Raw genomic sequence first — 15070 nt, 5'->3', positions numbered from 1 at the left:
TACAGCTGAATTTTTAAAAATTAACCTTGTAGTGGAAGTGTTAGCAGTGTTCCGTGTTGTAGTAGGGTTGAGGTGTCGTTTCCTCTGCTAGACTGGATTCCAGGGATAGATATCCATCATTCCAGTGAGAGTAGGAAAGGTGGGGGATGGAATGTACATGGAAAGAGCAATGGGAGGGACATCGCAAGGGGAGCTGAGGCAGGCTGTGCTAAAGGTAGAATGAAAAGAGGAATGAAAACTAACAGTCAGAATCCTAATCAGCCCCAGCTCTCAGAGACCCCCATCAACCCAGGTGCTCTACTCTTTGGGAAAGCCCATCAAAAAGAAAAGGTAAAGGAAGCATAGGAGGGAAAGGAATAAAAAAGAAATCCAAAGAAGGGAGAAAGGAGAGAGGCAGGGATGGGGAGAGAAAGAGGAGTGCCTATTCTACTGTTAGTAACTGTTAAATAATGGGGGGATAAGTGAAAGGAGAGATTAGATGCAGGCATAACATACGGATGTAGTGTAGCCTGTCCACTGATGGGGGTGTAGCACGGGGATGTAGTGTAGCCTGTCCACTGATGGGATGTAGCACGGGGATGTAGTGTAGCCTGTCCGCTGATGGGGTTGTAGCATGGGGTTGTAGTGTAGCCTGTCCACTGATGGGGGTGTAGCACGGGGATGTAGTGTAGCCTGTCCACTGATGGGGGTGTAGCATGGGGTTGTAGTGTAGCCTGTCTACTAATGGGGTGTAGCACGGGGATGTAGTGTAGCCTGATTACTGCTTTTAGTTTCACATCTCTTAGTTTTCCTGCACAACCCAGCTGCCTGTCACACCCCTCTCTTTTAAAGGTTGAATTTCTGACTCTGGCAGATGATGAATGGGTTCTTCACAGGTCAAGTCACAGATGCTGGGATGCTGGTCCCACCTCTGGGTGGTGTGTTAAGAACAGTTGAGAATGTCTGCCCTACCTCAGAGCTGTTCTTTATAGGGTTGGGTCATGGATGTTAATCTCGGGTTCATGGGTTTTGTTGTGGTTATTGCCTGTGCCTTGTAGGACTCATCCATTTGTCTTTTGATATCCGTGTCTGTATTCCCCTGCAGGCTCTGGATCCAATCAGGTTTCTCCCTCACTGAGTTCTTATTCAGTTTCTTCCCCTCAAACTAGAAGTATTTTGTTGGCTTGGTGTTAGTGTATGGTTCTGTGACATTGCTCTGAGTACTGGAAGTGCAGTTCATAGAGGGTTTCTGGTCATTAGATCGCTCACTTAACAGTGACAATTAATGTCCAGACATGGCTGCACTATCTTTTCCTACAGGGAGATGCCCCTTGACTGCTATGCCAGGCACTTTCTACCTGACTCCGCCCTCTCTGCCTTATTGGAAATGTCAGCCTTGTGTTACCAGTACCTCTTCACAGTAGGAGAATTCCCCAAGTTTAGCCCAGGGATCTTAACTTTTAAAGGACATCTACATCAGTTACTTCCTTGTTTTTATGGCTGAATATCTGACTTAGACCTCTCTTTGCTATAATACTATCCATTTTTCTCCCTGCGTGTAGCGCTCCACACTTACTGATCCCAGCAAGTGACTGGCTGAGGTAGGATGAGCTCAAATTTAGAGCCAGCCTGAACTCTATAGCTGGGCAAGGAAAAAAACCCACATTTTTCTGAATTAAAGGAGGAAAGATGTATATGTGGCTGTCAGTTTTAGAAGATCCAGCATGTGGTCCTTTGGTGTCATGCTCTTGGGCAGGACCTCACAGTAACAGGGCCACTTCTCACTAAAAGGCACAGAAGAAGCAGACAAAGAGAGGAAACAGGGAGTGGTAAAATCTTCAAAAACACGGTCTCAGGAACCTCCTCCCACAGCTATGCACCCCTCAGGAGGGACCTGCCTCCTCCAGAAGCAGTTCTGCCAGCTTCCAAGTGAGAACCCAACATGGGAGCATGTGTGGATACTTCTTATTGAAGCCATAGTGCTAGTGCTGTGAGAGTCACGCCTCCACAATGCTGCCTTCAGGTTAGTTAGAGAGTAAGACATATTCACTGAAGAACATTTAAGTAAGGAAAATAAAAAAATTAAAAAGAATGATTCTGTCACTAATTACCCCCAGGAAACAACTGTTAGAAGAATTTCTAGTTTTTTCTAGGCACAGACATATATTCCTTAAGAGAGATGCTAATAATACACACGCACTCTTTTCTCCTTTTAAAGCCACGGGAGGACAGTTTCACATGTCCTGAACCATCTTTCTGTAGCGCCATCTACGACACAGCAAACATTTTAGTAGTCATGCCTGCCTGTTAGACTTTTAGAGTATGTTCATTAGTTAATTACTGTTTGCAGTTTTATAGCAAACAAGTTTTTAAATTTTTTAAGCATTTTACACAGAAACAGGATTTTCTCTTACATAGATAGAATTCCTAGCAAAGCGTAAAAGTTCAAGGGCTTTTCCACACGCTCCTTTGTTTGAACAATGACACAGAGAGCTGGTATACTCATTTAAAGCTTCAGGGCTTTCTACACGCTCCTTTGCTTGGACAGTGACACAGAGAGCTGGTCTATTCGTTTAAAGCTCCAGGCACTAAGCCACACCAGTTCCCAGCTTCTCTAACTTGGATGGCGTGGCCCACTTCCCAGCCACACACCTGCCATCTAGGTTTCGCCCTGGCCTCCTTCCTCATTCCTGTTCTGATGTGACTGTGACCCCTCTCCTCTCTTCATGTGGGACCCTTTTAGTGGGATCAGAAGTCTTTACTCTCCTCCCAGCTATAGGCTGATCAGCTCAGAGGGGATGGAGAACAGTTAGTACATGACGCTGAGAGAGGAGATGTTTGACAATGCCAGTGTCCAGACTGCAGCCAGATCCCTGCACACAGTAATCAGCATCTGAATACACAGTGCACAACACCATGCACAGAAACAACAAGGGTATTTCTGGGATAATTAGCATATGTATTATTAAAATTTTCCAAATATACTGTAAATTTCCCATTCAGAGAGGCCATTGAATTTCAGTATATCAGGAACATATCAGGATGCCTGCTTCTTTCTCTTTTCATATAAGTATTAAAAGTAAGGCAAATTTTATTAGAGAAAATTATTTTGTTTTGATTGCTGGTAAAGTTGAGTGTTTTACAATGTTAAAATTCCTCTCTTTAAATGGAGTATATTCTTCTAAAACTACAGTATAAAATAAATAGAAAAATCTTAGAATATATTACATATTTAATTCAGTGTTTCAAGTTGTATACCAGTGAGAAAATAGCCGCTTTTTATCAAACTGCTACTTGATATAACATTAACCATTGCCCTCACTGAGTGTAGCACTCCACACTATGATCTCAGCATGTGGCTGACTGAGGTTGGATGATGTCAGATTCAGTCCATCCTATAGTCCATCTATAGCAGAACAACAACAACAACAACAAAAATTTTTTTAATATATTATATGTGCAATTTTTAATGGGAAACAATTGTTTTTCTTTTATAGTACTTTAAATCAGCTTTTCTGTTTTCCCTGTCCACTCTTGATCCCTCCATCTCTTTATTCTGAGAGAGAGAGAGAGAGAGAGACAGAGACAGAGACAGTTGATTCTGTTTTCCGAGATTACCAGTGCCCCAGTGTTAGACTCCAGCCTTTCATCTTTATTGCTCTGAAGCTGTTCCAAAGCTGCTTCAGGAGCCAAGGACAAAAGGCCAAGTAACATTAACCTTATTGTTCTAATCACTTAGGAAAAAACAAGGACTATGGGAGTTATACGCCAGTAACTATGAATGCAAATAAGTAAATAATGAGGATTGGGGTGCCTTCCTCCCCAGTATAGAGCCTTCTAAACGAGTCTCCAAGTTTACCTATCCAGAAATTCAGCAAGCCCAACATATCACAACAGTAAGCACATAAGGATATTATGTTTACGCTTGAATATCAGAAAATTATTCCTGATCCTTACTTCTGTTCTCTAGCCCCTCCTTGTATTACAGCAGTTTTCAAACCTTTGCCATAGCTTCTCTTGACTTGTGTAAGCTTCAGTACCCCCTCCAGCGGTAACATGTTTACCACATGTATCTCGGGCTTGGTGATGAGACGTGCTGTTCTCCTCACAGATCTGTAGTTTCTCCTTGTTTGTTCCTTCTCTCTCATCTACAGTGGATAGTCCTCATCACCTCGATCTTACTTCATGCCTGGTCCCTGGACCATCTTCTCTAGAGACAGGGAGTTTCTCGTCCAGTCTCTTGACCTTGCTGTGTGTGTGGACCTTTGTAGGTGTGTCTTTTCACCTAGGATACCACATAAACCCTAGACCTACTCACCTAGCTGCCAACTGGACACTTCGGAGGTAGAATAAATAACTTCAACTATGCTATTATTAAATCGAACCCCTGATTTCTCCTATATAAGACTTTTATTCCTGTAGGTCTTTTATTCTGAAAATAAAAATTCTATTATTTATAGTTGCTTCAGAGCTATTCTTCAGTTCTCTCTGTTCATCCTTGGCAAATCTTAGCAACTCCACCTTAACCTGCATCTGGACATTTGCAATGGCCTCCATGCAGTCTCCCATTGGCTACCGTAGTTGATCCTTGACAAAACACCCAGATCGTTGTTTTGAGCTGTGAGTCATATTTTACTCCTCTTTAGAAAACCTCTATTAACTTCTTTCAATGTAACACGAACTAAACAGCAGAACTCTGTGGCTAGTCTGTGAGCTCATCTGTACCCAGTACTTTCCGCGGGCTCCAGACGGGGTCTGTTTCTTGAGCTTTCCAGGCATGTTTTCCCAGTGGTGTCTGAGTCTTTTCCTCCCCTACCCAGGAAAGAGGTTTCTAGGTTATTTGTACCATTTTCTAGGCTTAGATGAAAGCGTAAATAGACCAACAGTCTGTGTAGCAAGAAAAAAAAAAAACAGAACTTTTCCTCCTCTCAATCATGTGATTATTCTTTATGAAAAACCAAGACCTTTATAAAAGCCATCAACAACACTTTCCAATGCTGATTAGAAAGAAGAAAGTAGTGGCCTGCTTGCTGTCAGTTAAAGTAAGTCTTAGGAATGGAGATAGGAGTGGAGCTCCACTAACAGAGGATTAGCACACTGTGGTGTCTCAACACTCTCTGACTTCTCAGGAAGCCTCCACTGCTTCCTGCCTACCTGTGCGCGTTTCTGCTTGATACCGCTTATGTTACTTGCTTGCTTCCCTCCACTAGACTAGAAACTGCCAAAAAGCCAGTGAATTGTGAAAGTCTGTATTCAGGTTTATATTGTACATGAAGCACACAGCCCACACACATCTGTATCCTCTGTCTCCCCTCTCCTGCCCCTCCCTTCTGTGTCCTTTCTTACAGTAGACAGTTTCACTTCTGTTTTCATATATGCAAACATGATCTTCCTGAAACCACCAAGGAGAAAAAAACCTTTCAGTATTTGCCTCTGAGACCGGCCTAATCAGTCTAACACGATTCTCTCCATTACATCCACCTTCCCGCAGTGACACAGGACAAGGGTTTCTGTCTCGCTCTACTCCTACTTCCTCAGTGCCTAGAACAGTGCTTAGTGTAGATGTGCAGTAGACACGCTTTGAGATTTAAATAATGGAGCTTCTAGACTTTTTTAGTGTTTATTTATAAAATGAAAATTATTTAATTGTAGGAGATAATACTTGTAGAAATTTCATCAAAGCTTATCAGGTTAGATATTTTATAGTCCATTTGATTTGTTATATGTCCTTATTAAACTTAAATTTAATTAATAAGAAAGTTAAATAATAATCTCTACCCTCTTATTTCTAACTATAAATGACAAAATATTATTAAATGAAAATTTTTTGTATTAAAATTCCATTAATTCTTCAGTATAAATTCCTAAAATATTTTGTTCTTTAAAATACTTATATTGAGAATATTTTTATTATTTACTTTTGTTGTATGTGTGGGTATATTAACAAAATGTATGCCTGTGAAACATGTGCGTGCTGCCTGCTTAGGGCAAAGAGGGCATCAGAGCTGGTGACCTGCCATATGAAACCCGGGTCTCTAGAGCAGCCAGAGCTTTTAGCTGCTAAGAAGCCATATCTCCAGATCCTCATTTAGAAAAATCTTGAGTTAATTTTCTACTAAATTATTTGAAGAACTTTGTATCTTTTAACTTAAAAATTACCTTAAAGAATTCTAACTTATCAACTACACTGTACCAAAACTTCAGGCTTTCCCAGAGTTGCCATCCACAGACACCACGTTTACATTTTTTACTTGTTTACTTATTTTTACGTTATATAGGATAATTACATCATTGTCCCATCCTTCCCTCCTCCAGCCCCTCCCATGTCCTATTTGCTTTATTTCCCACTAATTCAATCCACTTGAACACTTGCAGCTTTGGTCATTAAAATACTGAAAGAGGATAAGATATCATGAAGAGTCTGTTGCATAACACTGTTTCTTATTAGGGTGACCTTGAATGAACTACTTAACTCATTCTCCTCCTTTGTTGGAGGAGTACTTATTTAAAGAATTTGCTACTGGTACTAGATGTGACTTTTAAGAGACTTCATAATAAAATGTTAGGATGAACATGTGACACTGTGGACTATAAGTGTTTCTTTTCCTCCCTGTCCCTTGAAAGAACTCTCTTACTACCCATCCTTCCTTTTCTATTTTTGGGGATAATCATTTTCTGAATACTTAGGAGATTAAGCATTTGAGTTTTAACATCCTTACATAATTATCTTCTTGATTTTTAATAGAACTACTGTATTGAAGAGAGAGCTACTTCTCGTTTTCCTTTTTTAATGTTATTTACATTTTTAAATTGCATTTATTTATTTATTTACTCATTTATTTATTTAGTCTCTCTCTGGGGACGGGGAGAGACAGAGAGGAAAGTACAGTTGCTTAGGTCATGGCATTTCATCTGTTGATCCTCTCTTCCGCTGGGAACATACTGCACATGGAACTCGGGTTATCAGGCCTGGTGGCCAGTGCATTTTCCTGGTGAACATCTCACCAGCCTGACTGCATTATTCGTAAACTCTGTATTCTTCCACAAGTTGTGTGCCACCTTTATCCTCACACATTTTTCAGCCAGGACAAATTTTAAGTTGAAGGTTTTGTTCCCGAGTTGATTGGTTTCCCAATCCCTCCACTGGAAGCCTAGCCTGATTGTATTCTTAAATTGCTTACATTTCAAATCAATGCATGTGATCCAAGGAAAGCTACTCATTGATAAATCTTGTTCTTCAACTTTTCAGTTCTTTTAACTACAAGTGATGTTTTTAGAGTGACTTGTAAAAGATTATAAGTTTAACCTATGTAGTTATCTTGTGACTCTGTTGAAATAATACTATAGAATACATATGTAAAGATACAGAAACAAGGAGAATAGGAAAGTGTTCATTGGTTGGTAACAGATACAAACACTGTTAGTTGAAAGCTTACTAAGTCCTGGGCCTTGTTCTAGCTGTAAACAATACAGACAAAAATCTGATTCCTACAATCCCTTACATAATAGAATATTTAGGGTATTCATGACAATAAATGTTATGTCATAAAACAAGTGAAAAAAGCTATATTGTGTTTGGTCAAGGTATAGTTTCAAGTCCAATGATGGAACCATCATACCAGCATTGCCAATTTTTTTAGAAACACCTTAAAAATGTGTTTTAGATTCATTTTATAGGTACAGCATAGAGTTGGTTTTGCTTTGTAGTGGTCTGACTCCCTGTAAGGAGTTTCAGCCCATCCACGACCTCTGACATACTTTTCACTGAAGTCTATTATCGTTGTTTGTTCCGGGGTTTTGTGTTCTGTTTTTCTTTTTCTCTTCTCCCTTTACTCCCTCACATCGAAGTCCCTTTTTCTTTTCTTTTCCTTTCTCTTCCTCTGTTATCTTCTTGCTGCTCTCGTTCCTAGATTTTCTGACAAGGTCTTCAGGTGTAGCACAGGGTGGCCTTGCCTCTCCAGTTCTGGGATCACATCCATGTGACACCAGGCCTGGCTTGGACAGGATTTCACAGTGTAGTTCAAGCTGGCCTTGCTTCCTGGGCTCCTGTGATCTTGGTCTCATTTTCTTTCTGTTTTGAGTTCTTCAGTTTTTTCCACCGTGAGCTCAGATTGCTTGATGTAGCATTTTCCTCTGTATGTTATTCTTTCTTTAATACCTGGAGAGGATCAATTACCACAACCACGGTGCCTACTTTACTGTCGTTAGCTACCAAGCTTACACACTGAAGCAAACATCTTAGAGGAGTGGTTATAACGCAATGGGTTTACTCTGTTCCTTTCCTGTTATTTCCTGCTGCTGCTGCCTGAGCCCAGGTCGTCATGATAAGCAAGTGCTCGTCCACTGAGTGACACTCCAGCCTGTGTGTTGTCTTTTAAACCCCTTCTCTATCCTGTTGTATTTTATTTAGTTCTTATGTACAATTCTTACTTTATGCATTCCTGAGTGAAACTGACTTTTCTTTTCTCACATTACCTTGAGAAATAAAGTTATATAGTGGTACATCATAAAAGATTTTTTTGGTATCTAAAGCTTTATTGAAATTTTTAAAAATTGTGAACATTTGATAAAGTTTAGTCTATAAAATCTTTAAATAACATGTTTGTAGAAATTGGTTTTTATTTATTTTACTCTTGAGATTATAATATATCATTTCTTCCTTCCCTCCAGTCCCCTTCCATATACCCCCTCCTTACAATCTTTTAAATTCATGGCCTCTTTTTTCATTTATTGTTAGTAACATGCATATGTGTGTATATACATATATAGATATTCCTAAATAAAATCTACTCAGCCTGTATAATGTTATACATATGTGTGCTTTCAAGGCTGACCATTTATTATTGGATAAGTAACTGGTGTGGCCTTCTCTGGGGAAGACTATTTCTCTGTGGGAATTTTTTTAATTACTGATTTAATTTTTTAATTACTGATAGTCATATGAATGTTCAAATTTTCTATTTCTTACTGAATCTATTAATAATTCTTATTCTGTTAGTAAATTAGTTCATTAGCATTTTCAAATTTTATATTAAAACATTTAACAAACTCTTTTTTAGTATCTTTTAATACTCTCTTAAACTGGGAAATGACATTACTTTCTTCTTTTACTCTTTCAAATCCTGACTCACATGGTCAGAATTTTCCTTACTCCTTCCCTTCTCACCTCTCCCTTCCCATGTTACCTTGCTGATTTTTAAATATGGAGTATGATGGGTATTCTCTATTTCTGTCCCTGTCTTGCTACAGACTGATGAGGAGTGACTGGCTCTTCTCAGCTTGCAGCCTTCTCTCTGATAGAGTTGAGCTGTCTGTGATGACTTTGTTCATCCACAGCTAAGATTAGATACACCTAATTAGGTTGGTGGGACTCTTGTTTCTTCTGTGGGCATTCTCATGCATTTTATGTTAATGCTTCAGTTTTGTGAACCTCACTTTTAGAGTAGTGATCGAGACGTGGCTTTGTAACCAGTGAGTTAACAGGCCATACTAGCTTGCCATTTGTCAGGACAGTTAAGTCTTTATAGTAGAACTGTAATAATTCTGCCCTTACTACTATTTCTGAAAACTAGTTCACCAGTCTTAGAGAACAGAAGTGTTCATTTTAAGAATCAAATTGGAATCTGCCATTTCACTGTCTTCTTTCTACCTTTGACCTTCCCAGTTCTGACAGCATCAGCAGTGATGAGGAAGAGCTCAGGACATTCGGGAGCAGTGACAGTGAGGGCAGCACCCCCGAGAACGTGGGCCCACCTCTAATCCTGGACGAGAACAGCTGGTTCAACAAGTGCAAGAGAGTAAGGCAGAAGTACCAGCTCACCCTGGAGCAGAAGGTACTCATCAGCGGGCTCTGGGTTTTGCCTTTGGAATGGCAGCAATCTTTTTATTTCATTTTATTCAAATATCTTTCAACTAAAGAAAATTGTGTAAAGTAAATTTCCCTTTACTTCTGAGTTGAAGACTTATTTAAAAATAAAGAGAGATGCAAGGCAGCAGGTTAGAGGTACCCAGCAGAAACCCACTAAAAGACTCCAAATAGCTGAGGGAGCTAGGGATGGTGGCACAAGCCTATAATTCCAGCACTTAGGAGAAGACAGACGGATTACAAGCTTAACGTAGCAAAACACAATTTTAATAAAATTTTAATAAAACCAAAGGCTGAGGAGGCATAGCTTAATGGTAGAGCATTTGTATTGCATGCACAAAGCACTGGGTTAGACAGATCCCCAGCACCATGAATAGCAACAACAGTAAACCCTTGGGGAGGAGCCACTCAGCCTGGGACCATGGAAAATAGTGAAGCTCAGCAGCGTACACAGCGCTTGGAGAAAACCGTGCACTTCAATAGCTGGACAATTTGCCAGCATTGGTTATATAAGGAGTTCGAAGTGAAAGAGGAAGAGACCCAGCGAGCACAGCCGGACAGCAGCACTGTGCAGAAGTGCAGGGGGAGCACAGTGAGCAGCCTGAGACTTTCTCTGCACTTTCCAGCGGATATGCGGGAAGCCATTCTGAAAAAGTCTTGTCTGAGCTTGCTGCTCTGGGAATCAAAGTGCCTTGCACCCTGTTTCCAGGAACTGACAGTAAACACAATTATGCTGATTTGAGCTGGAGCCTAGTCCGATGGGAGATGCTGTGAAGTAAGCTGACTGAGAATTCTGTTCAAAATGAAGCCTGTCTGCGTGACAGGGAAGCAGCTGGGTACAGCCCCCTGTAAGACTGTTAGCTGATTCTGCTCCAGAAAATACTGAAGCTCAGGAGCCCTGCGGATTGGCAATGAATGGCGGACCCGTGCTACCGCAGCCCTGTGGCTGACTTACAACCTCATAGTCTCTCTCAACCCTCTGAGTGGCCACCACAGATAGTCTGGGGGATCCTGAGGCCCTGTAGCATCATCTGCGACCCCCATTCATCCCACGGAGAGTGCAGAGCAAGAATAAGCCTGCAGGGGGCAGTGTGCTAGCCCCAGATCTTACTGTAGAGCAAAGCCATGACGCCTGCCAGGGAGAAGGAAAGGAGTGGAAAGGCTTTGCTTTGCTCAGGGGCACTGAGACTGGAAAGCAGCCACACTCGGGGAGACAGCAGTGTCTGCTGCCCACTTTAGTAGACAGGAAATCTTTATTTTAAAAGTTTTATTATTTAATTATTTGTGGGTGTCTCACACACACACACACACACACACACACACACACACACACACACACACACACACATGTATGTGGAGGTCAGAGGACAGCTTTGGGGAGTAGATTCTGTCCCTCTGTGGGTTCCAGGGATTGAGCATAAGTGACCAGGTTTGAGCAAATGTACTTTACCTCCGGCCTTTCTTACCTGATGTGCTTCTAAGCTGATGGATTAACTCATTGATGAGGCTTAATTCCTTATAATCCAAAATTCTCTAAACAGGGCTGTATCGTGAATCATGTCTTTAATAAATGAGTCTTCAGAAGACATTCTATACTAAAACTATAGTAAAAGTGGAAAAATACCCATCTCAACAGACTTTAATGAACAAAATTTAGCATACAAACAGGAGATATTACTGCAAAAGAGCATGATTCCTTAAAAATTTGGAATTTTTGTTATCTTGTAATTGATTCCAAAGATAACAAAATGAAAGATATAACAAACAGTTTAAAAGGAATGCTTTTAGTTAATGATTTTTTTTTCATGTTTTTTTCTTCATTTGTGGAGGGAAGGTCACAAGGTGGGGAGCCGGGTAGACCTGGGAGGAGTAGGAACTGAGTGTGATTGGGTGCAGGCTGAGAAATTCCCAAATAATAAATAAATATGTTATGCTGTGGAAAACACAGTGACTATTTATACTTCTGTTTCCTACTTACTGTAATAAGTCCATGCATTATTTTTGATATTCTGTATAAGCTGTTTCTAGTTTGCAACAAATTCTTTCTCACTAAATTAGATAATGTTTTAGAATATAATTATATAGTGAATATTAAGGTATGTTTTTATAAAGAAATAAATGTATTTTGTAAAACGAGCATTAATGAGCAGTCATAGTTTGACATGAATTTAATCCCAGTGCTCAGCAGACAGAGGCAGGAGCATCACTACCAGTTTGAGACCACCTTGAACTACACAGTTAATTCCAGGCTATTACAGGCCACATAAGAAGACTCTTGTCTCAAAAATTAAGAGATGTTCTGAAAAATAATGAAACATTTCTTGGGAGTAAGAATCTTGATGAGTCTTTGAAGTGAAGTTGGAAGTGTCATCAACAGAGTGGATCAAACAAAAGAGAAAGTATCAAGACTTAAAACACACGCACATACCTATGTATGTGTGTATGTATGTATATGTACATACGTATGTATGTATGTGAGGTCTCTGGGACATCATTAAAAACTAAAGGTAGGTCTGTTAGTAGACAGTGGATATGTCTATAGACTGACTAACCATACTTGTAAGATGATTAGAAATAGAAAAGGGACTAAAATATAGAAAGTCCTTTTAGTAAAATAGTAAAAAATTTCTCAAAGCTTGGGAAATACATGGACATCCAGATACAAGAGGTATTTATAACCCCAATAGACATGACCAGAGAATAACCTCTGTAAGACATAGCTGAACTGCCAAAAATACAGAACAGCAACAAAAAGATTATTATAAAAATTGAAGGAGAAGCTTCAACTTACTTTTAAAGGGAAGCCTGTCAGAATTGCTGAGAAAAGATACTATGACCAAGGAAACTCTTATAAGGGACAGCATTTAATTGGGGCTGACTTACAAGTTCAGAGGTTCAGTGTTTTGTCGTCATGGCAGGAAGCAGGCAGCATCCACACAGACATTGCACTGGAGGAGCCCAGGGTTCTACATCTTGATCCAAGGCATCCAGGAGAAGAGACTGATTTCAAGACAGCTAGGAGGAGGGTCTCAAAGCTTACTCCCAAAGTGGTACACTTCCTCCAACAAGGCCACACAACCTAATAGTGTCACTCCCTGGGCCAAGCATATTCAAACCACCACACCTACCAAAAGCCTTCAGTTGTGGAGAACTATATTTCAGCATTCTTAGCACAGTGTTCAAGAATTCTCTTCAATGGCTTCCTGTCTAGGTTTTTACTTCTAGGGGGAGTTGGGTGGAGTGGAAATAGGAGTTTTCACAGGAGTCTTTTATGACTTTTTCACAACTACGAGTCTGCGGTCATCAATACCACTGCAAAAGTAGCGTCCTTGCCCTTTAGAGTTAGTGGGAACACAAATCGCAGACTTCCACATGACAGCATGGATGACAACATTCACATGGGCTCTGGCATTAGCATGTGCCATGGACATCAACATGGTCTCCAGTAGCAGAGCAGACCATAGACATCAGCATGGGCCATGGACACCATCATGCTCTCGGTGACAGCAGTGGCTATAGACACCAGTACGGTCCTTGGTAGGAGTCTGGTCCATGGATATCACCATGGCCTCCGTCAGCATCTTGGAGCTAGATGGCAGTTTAGAGCACAGATGTCAGTAGAGCCCTCTGTCACAGTCAGGACCACAGGAACCCTCCCGGTCCTCAGCAGCACATGCCATGGAAATCAACATAGCCCCCAGCTGCAGTGTGTCCAGTGTCCAGTGGACATCAGCACAGCTTCAGGCGACAGCCCAGACCACAGACAACCTCATGAACCTCAGTCTTCAACACAGCCTGAGGACACATCAGGGACCCTGGATACCATCATGACCTCTACAGCACACGCTATGGAGGTCCTTGAAGGAGGTCCAGTCTAAAAATGAACGTTTTTCATTCATCTCAAATATCCCATCATTGCTCAGAGCCAGTGTAAGCATGTGCTGGGCAGTATGTTTGGGTGCTGAGTCTGCATAAAGTCCAGGCTGCTGCATACCACCCTACTGGTCCTAGTCAGCAATGACATGTTCCCTCTCCAGCACGTACCCGTCCCATCAACACCATCATGTCTCCACCCCTCTCCACTGTTTGGTTCCCCCATCTTTCTCACCTCTCTGCATATTTGTTAATCTTAGTGGCATTGGTAACTGCAGTATGTTGTACAGTATATACATATATACACACATGCATACATAATACATACATACATACATACACATACATACATATATGTAATACATACATACATACATACATACATACATACATACTACATTCTTTCCCAAATGCAGATAGTCAATGTAACAAATCATTGATCTGGTTCAAGCTTTCTGGTTTCTGACACACCATAAATACTGGACCATCAACAAGACCTGTCTCAGATATCCTACCAGAGTCAAGATGATCTCGTGGCTAGGCAGGGCATCTGGTGGTAGGTTCTATGGGAACTTCAGGCTGCTGCATGCCTCTGACTGGGCTTGACCTTTGTGCTTACAGCCTGCAGGTAGCACTGCTGCCCTAAGCTCTCTAGGACCAGCCCTATTCAGCAGTGACATCTGGTTCTACAGGCCTGGCTCCTCCAAATGGTACAGCAGCTCATAGATAAGTAAATGTCGGGATGAACCAATTCAAAGCCCTGGATCTGGGCCCAGATGGCAACCTAGTTGGTCGGCACTGGGCCTTCTGCCAACCCAGCATTCTGCCTGTGCAGGCCCTAATGTCTCCCTTTTAAAATTTGACCCTTTTATCTATTCTTGTTTCTTAAGAACTAAACTAGACAAAATACACTCTTTAATAGAAAAACTCAACTCCATTAGAGAGTTTAATAGAGAAACTCAAGTCCATTGAGATTGTAATCTTCACTGTTTAACCACGTTATTTTTTACTTGTATTCCTTCTTGAAATTTAGCATTATTCTTAACTGATATATGTAAGGAAAGCCTGGGAGGATTTACAATGGAAATATTAGAATGACAAAAATTATAATCAGGAAAAATATTTACAAAGTAAAATACAAATATTGATTTCTTATATGTAAATACCTTCTCAAAATATAAACATAACATTATGATAGCTATAAAAAGTTTTATAATATGTATAAAGAGAAGTTTTGAACCATGTTAAAAGAAACTCCTGGTATTACCAAGAAATCAGACAAATGTCAAATAGAACCCAATTGTTAGACATATCATGCAGATGTTTCTTTCAAAGAACATAGAAAGACCTGAA

The 15070-nt window shown here is 40.6% G+C and overlaps 1 protein-coding gene across 2 annotated transcripts in view; it reads left to right on the top strand.

Moving 5' to 3' along the window:
- The window catches only part of Rundc3b (RUN domain containing 3B), a 129326-nt gene that overhangs the window by 86309 nt on the left and 27947 nt on the right, over positions 1–15070 (top strand). For both annotated transcript variants that reach the window (XM_032907030.1, XM_032907029.1), the window contains exon 7: positions 9644–9812. In XM_032907030.1, coding sequence (XP_032762921.1) covers positions 9644–9812 — 169 coding nt within the window. The remainder of the gene's footprint in view (positions 1–9643; positions 9813–15070) is intronic.

This window comes from Rattus rattus, chromosome 6 (genome assembly GCF_011064425.1).
Source record: "Rattus rattus isolate New Zealand chromosome 6, Rrattus_CSIRO_v1, whole genome shotgun sequence".
NCBI classification, from domain to species: domain Eukaryota; kingdom Metazoa; phylum Chordata; class Mammalia; order Rodentia; family Muridae; genus Rattus; species Rattus rattus.
The sequence above is the reverse complement of the archived record's forward strand: the minus strand, read 5'-3'. Positions and strand labels throughout refer to the sequence as shown.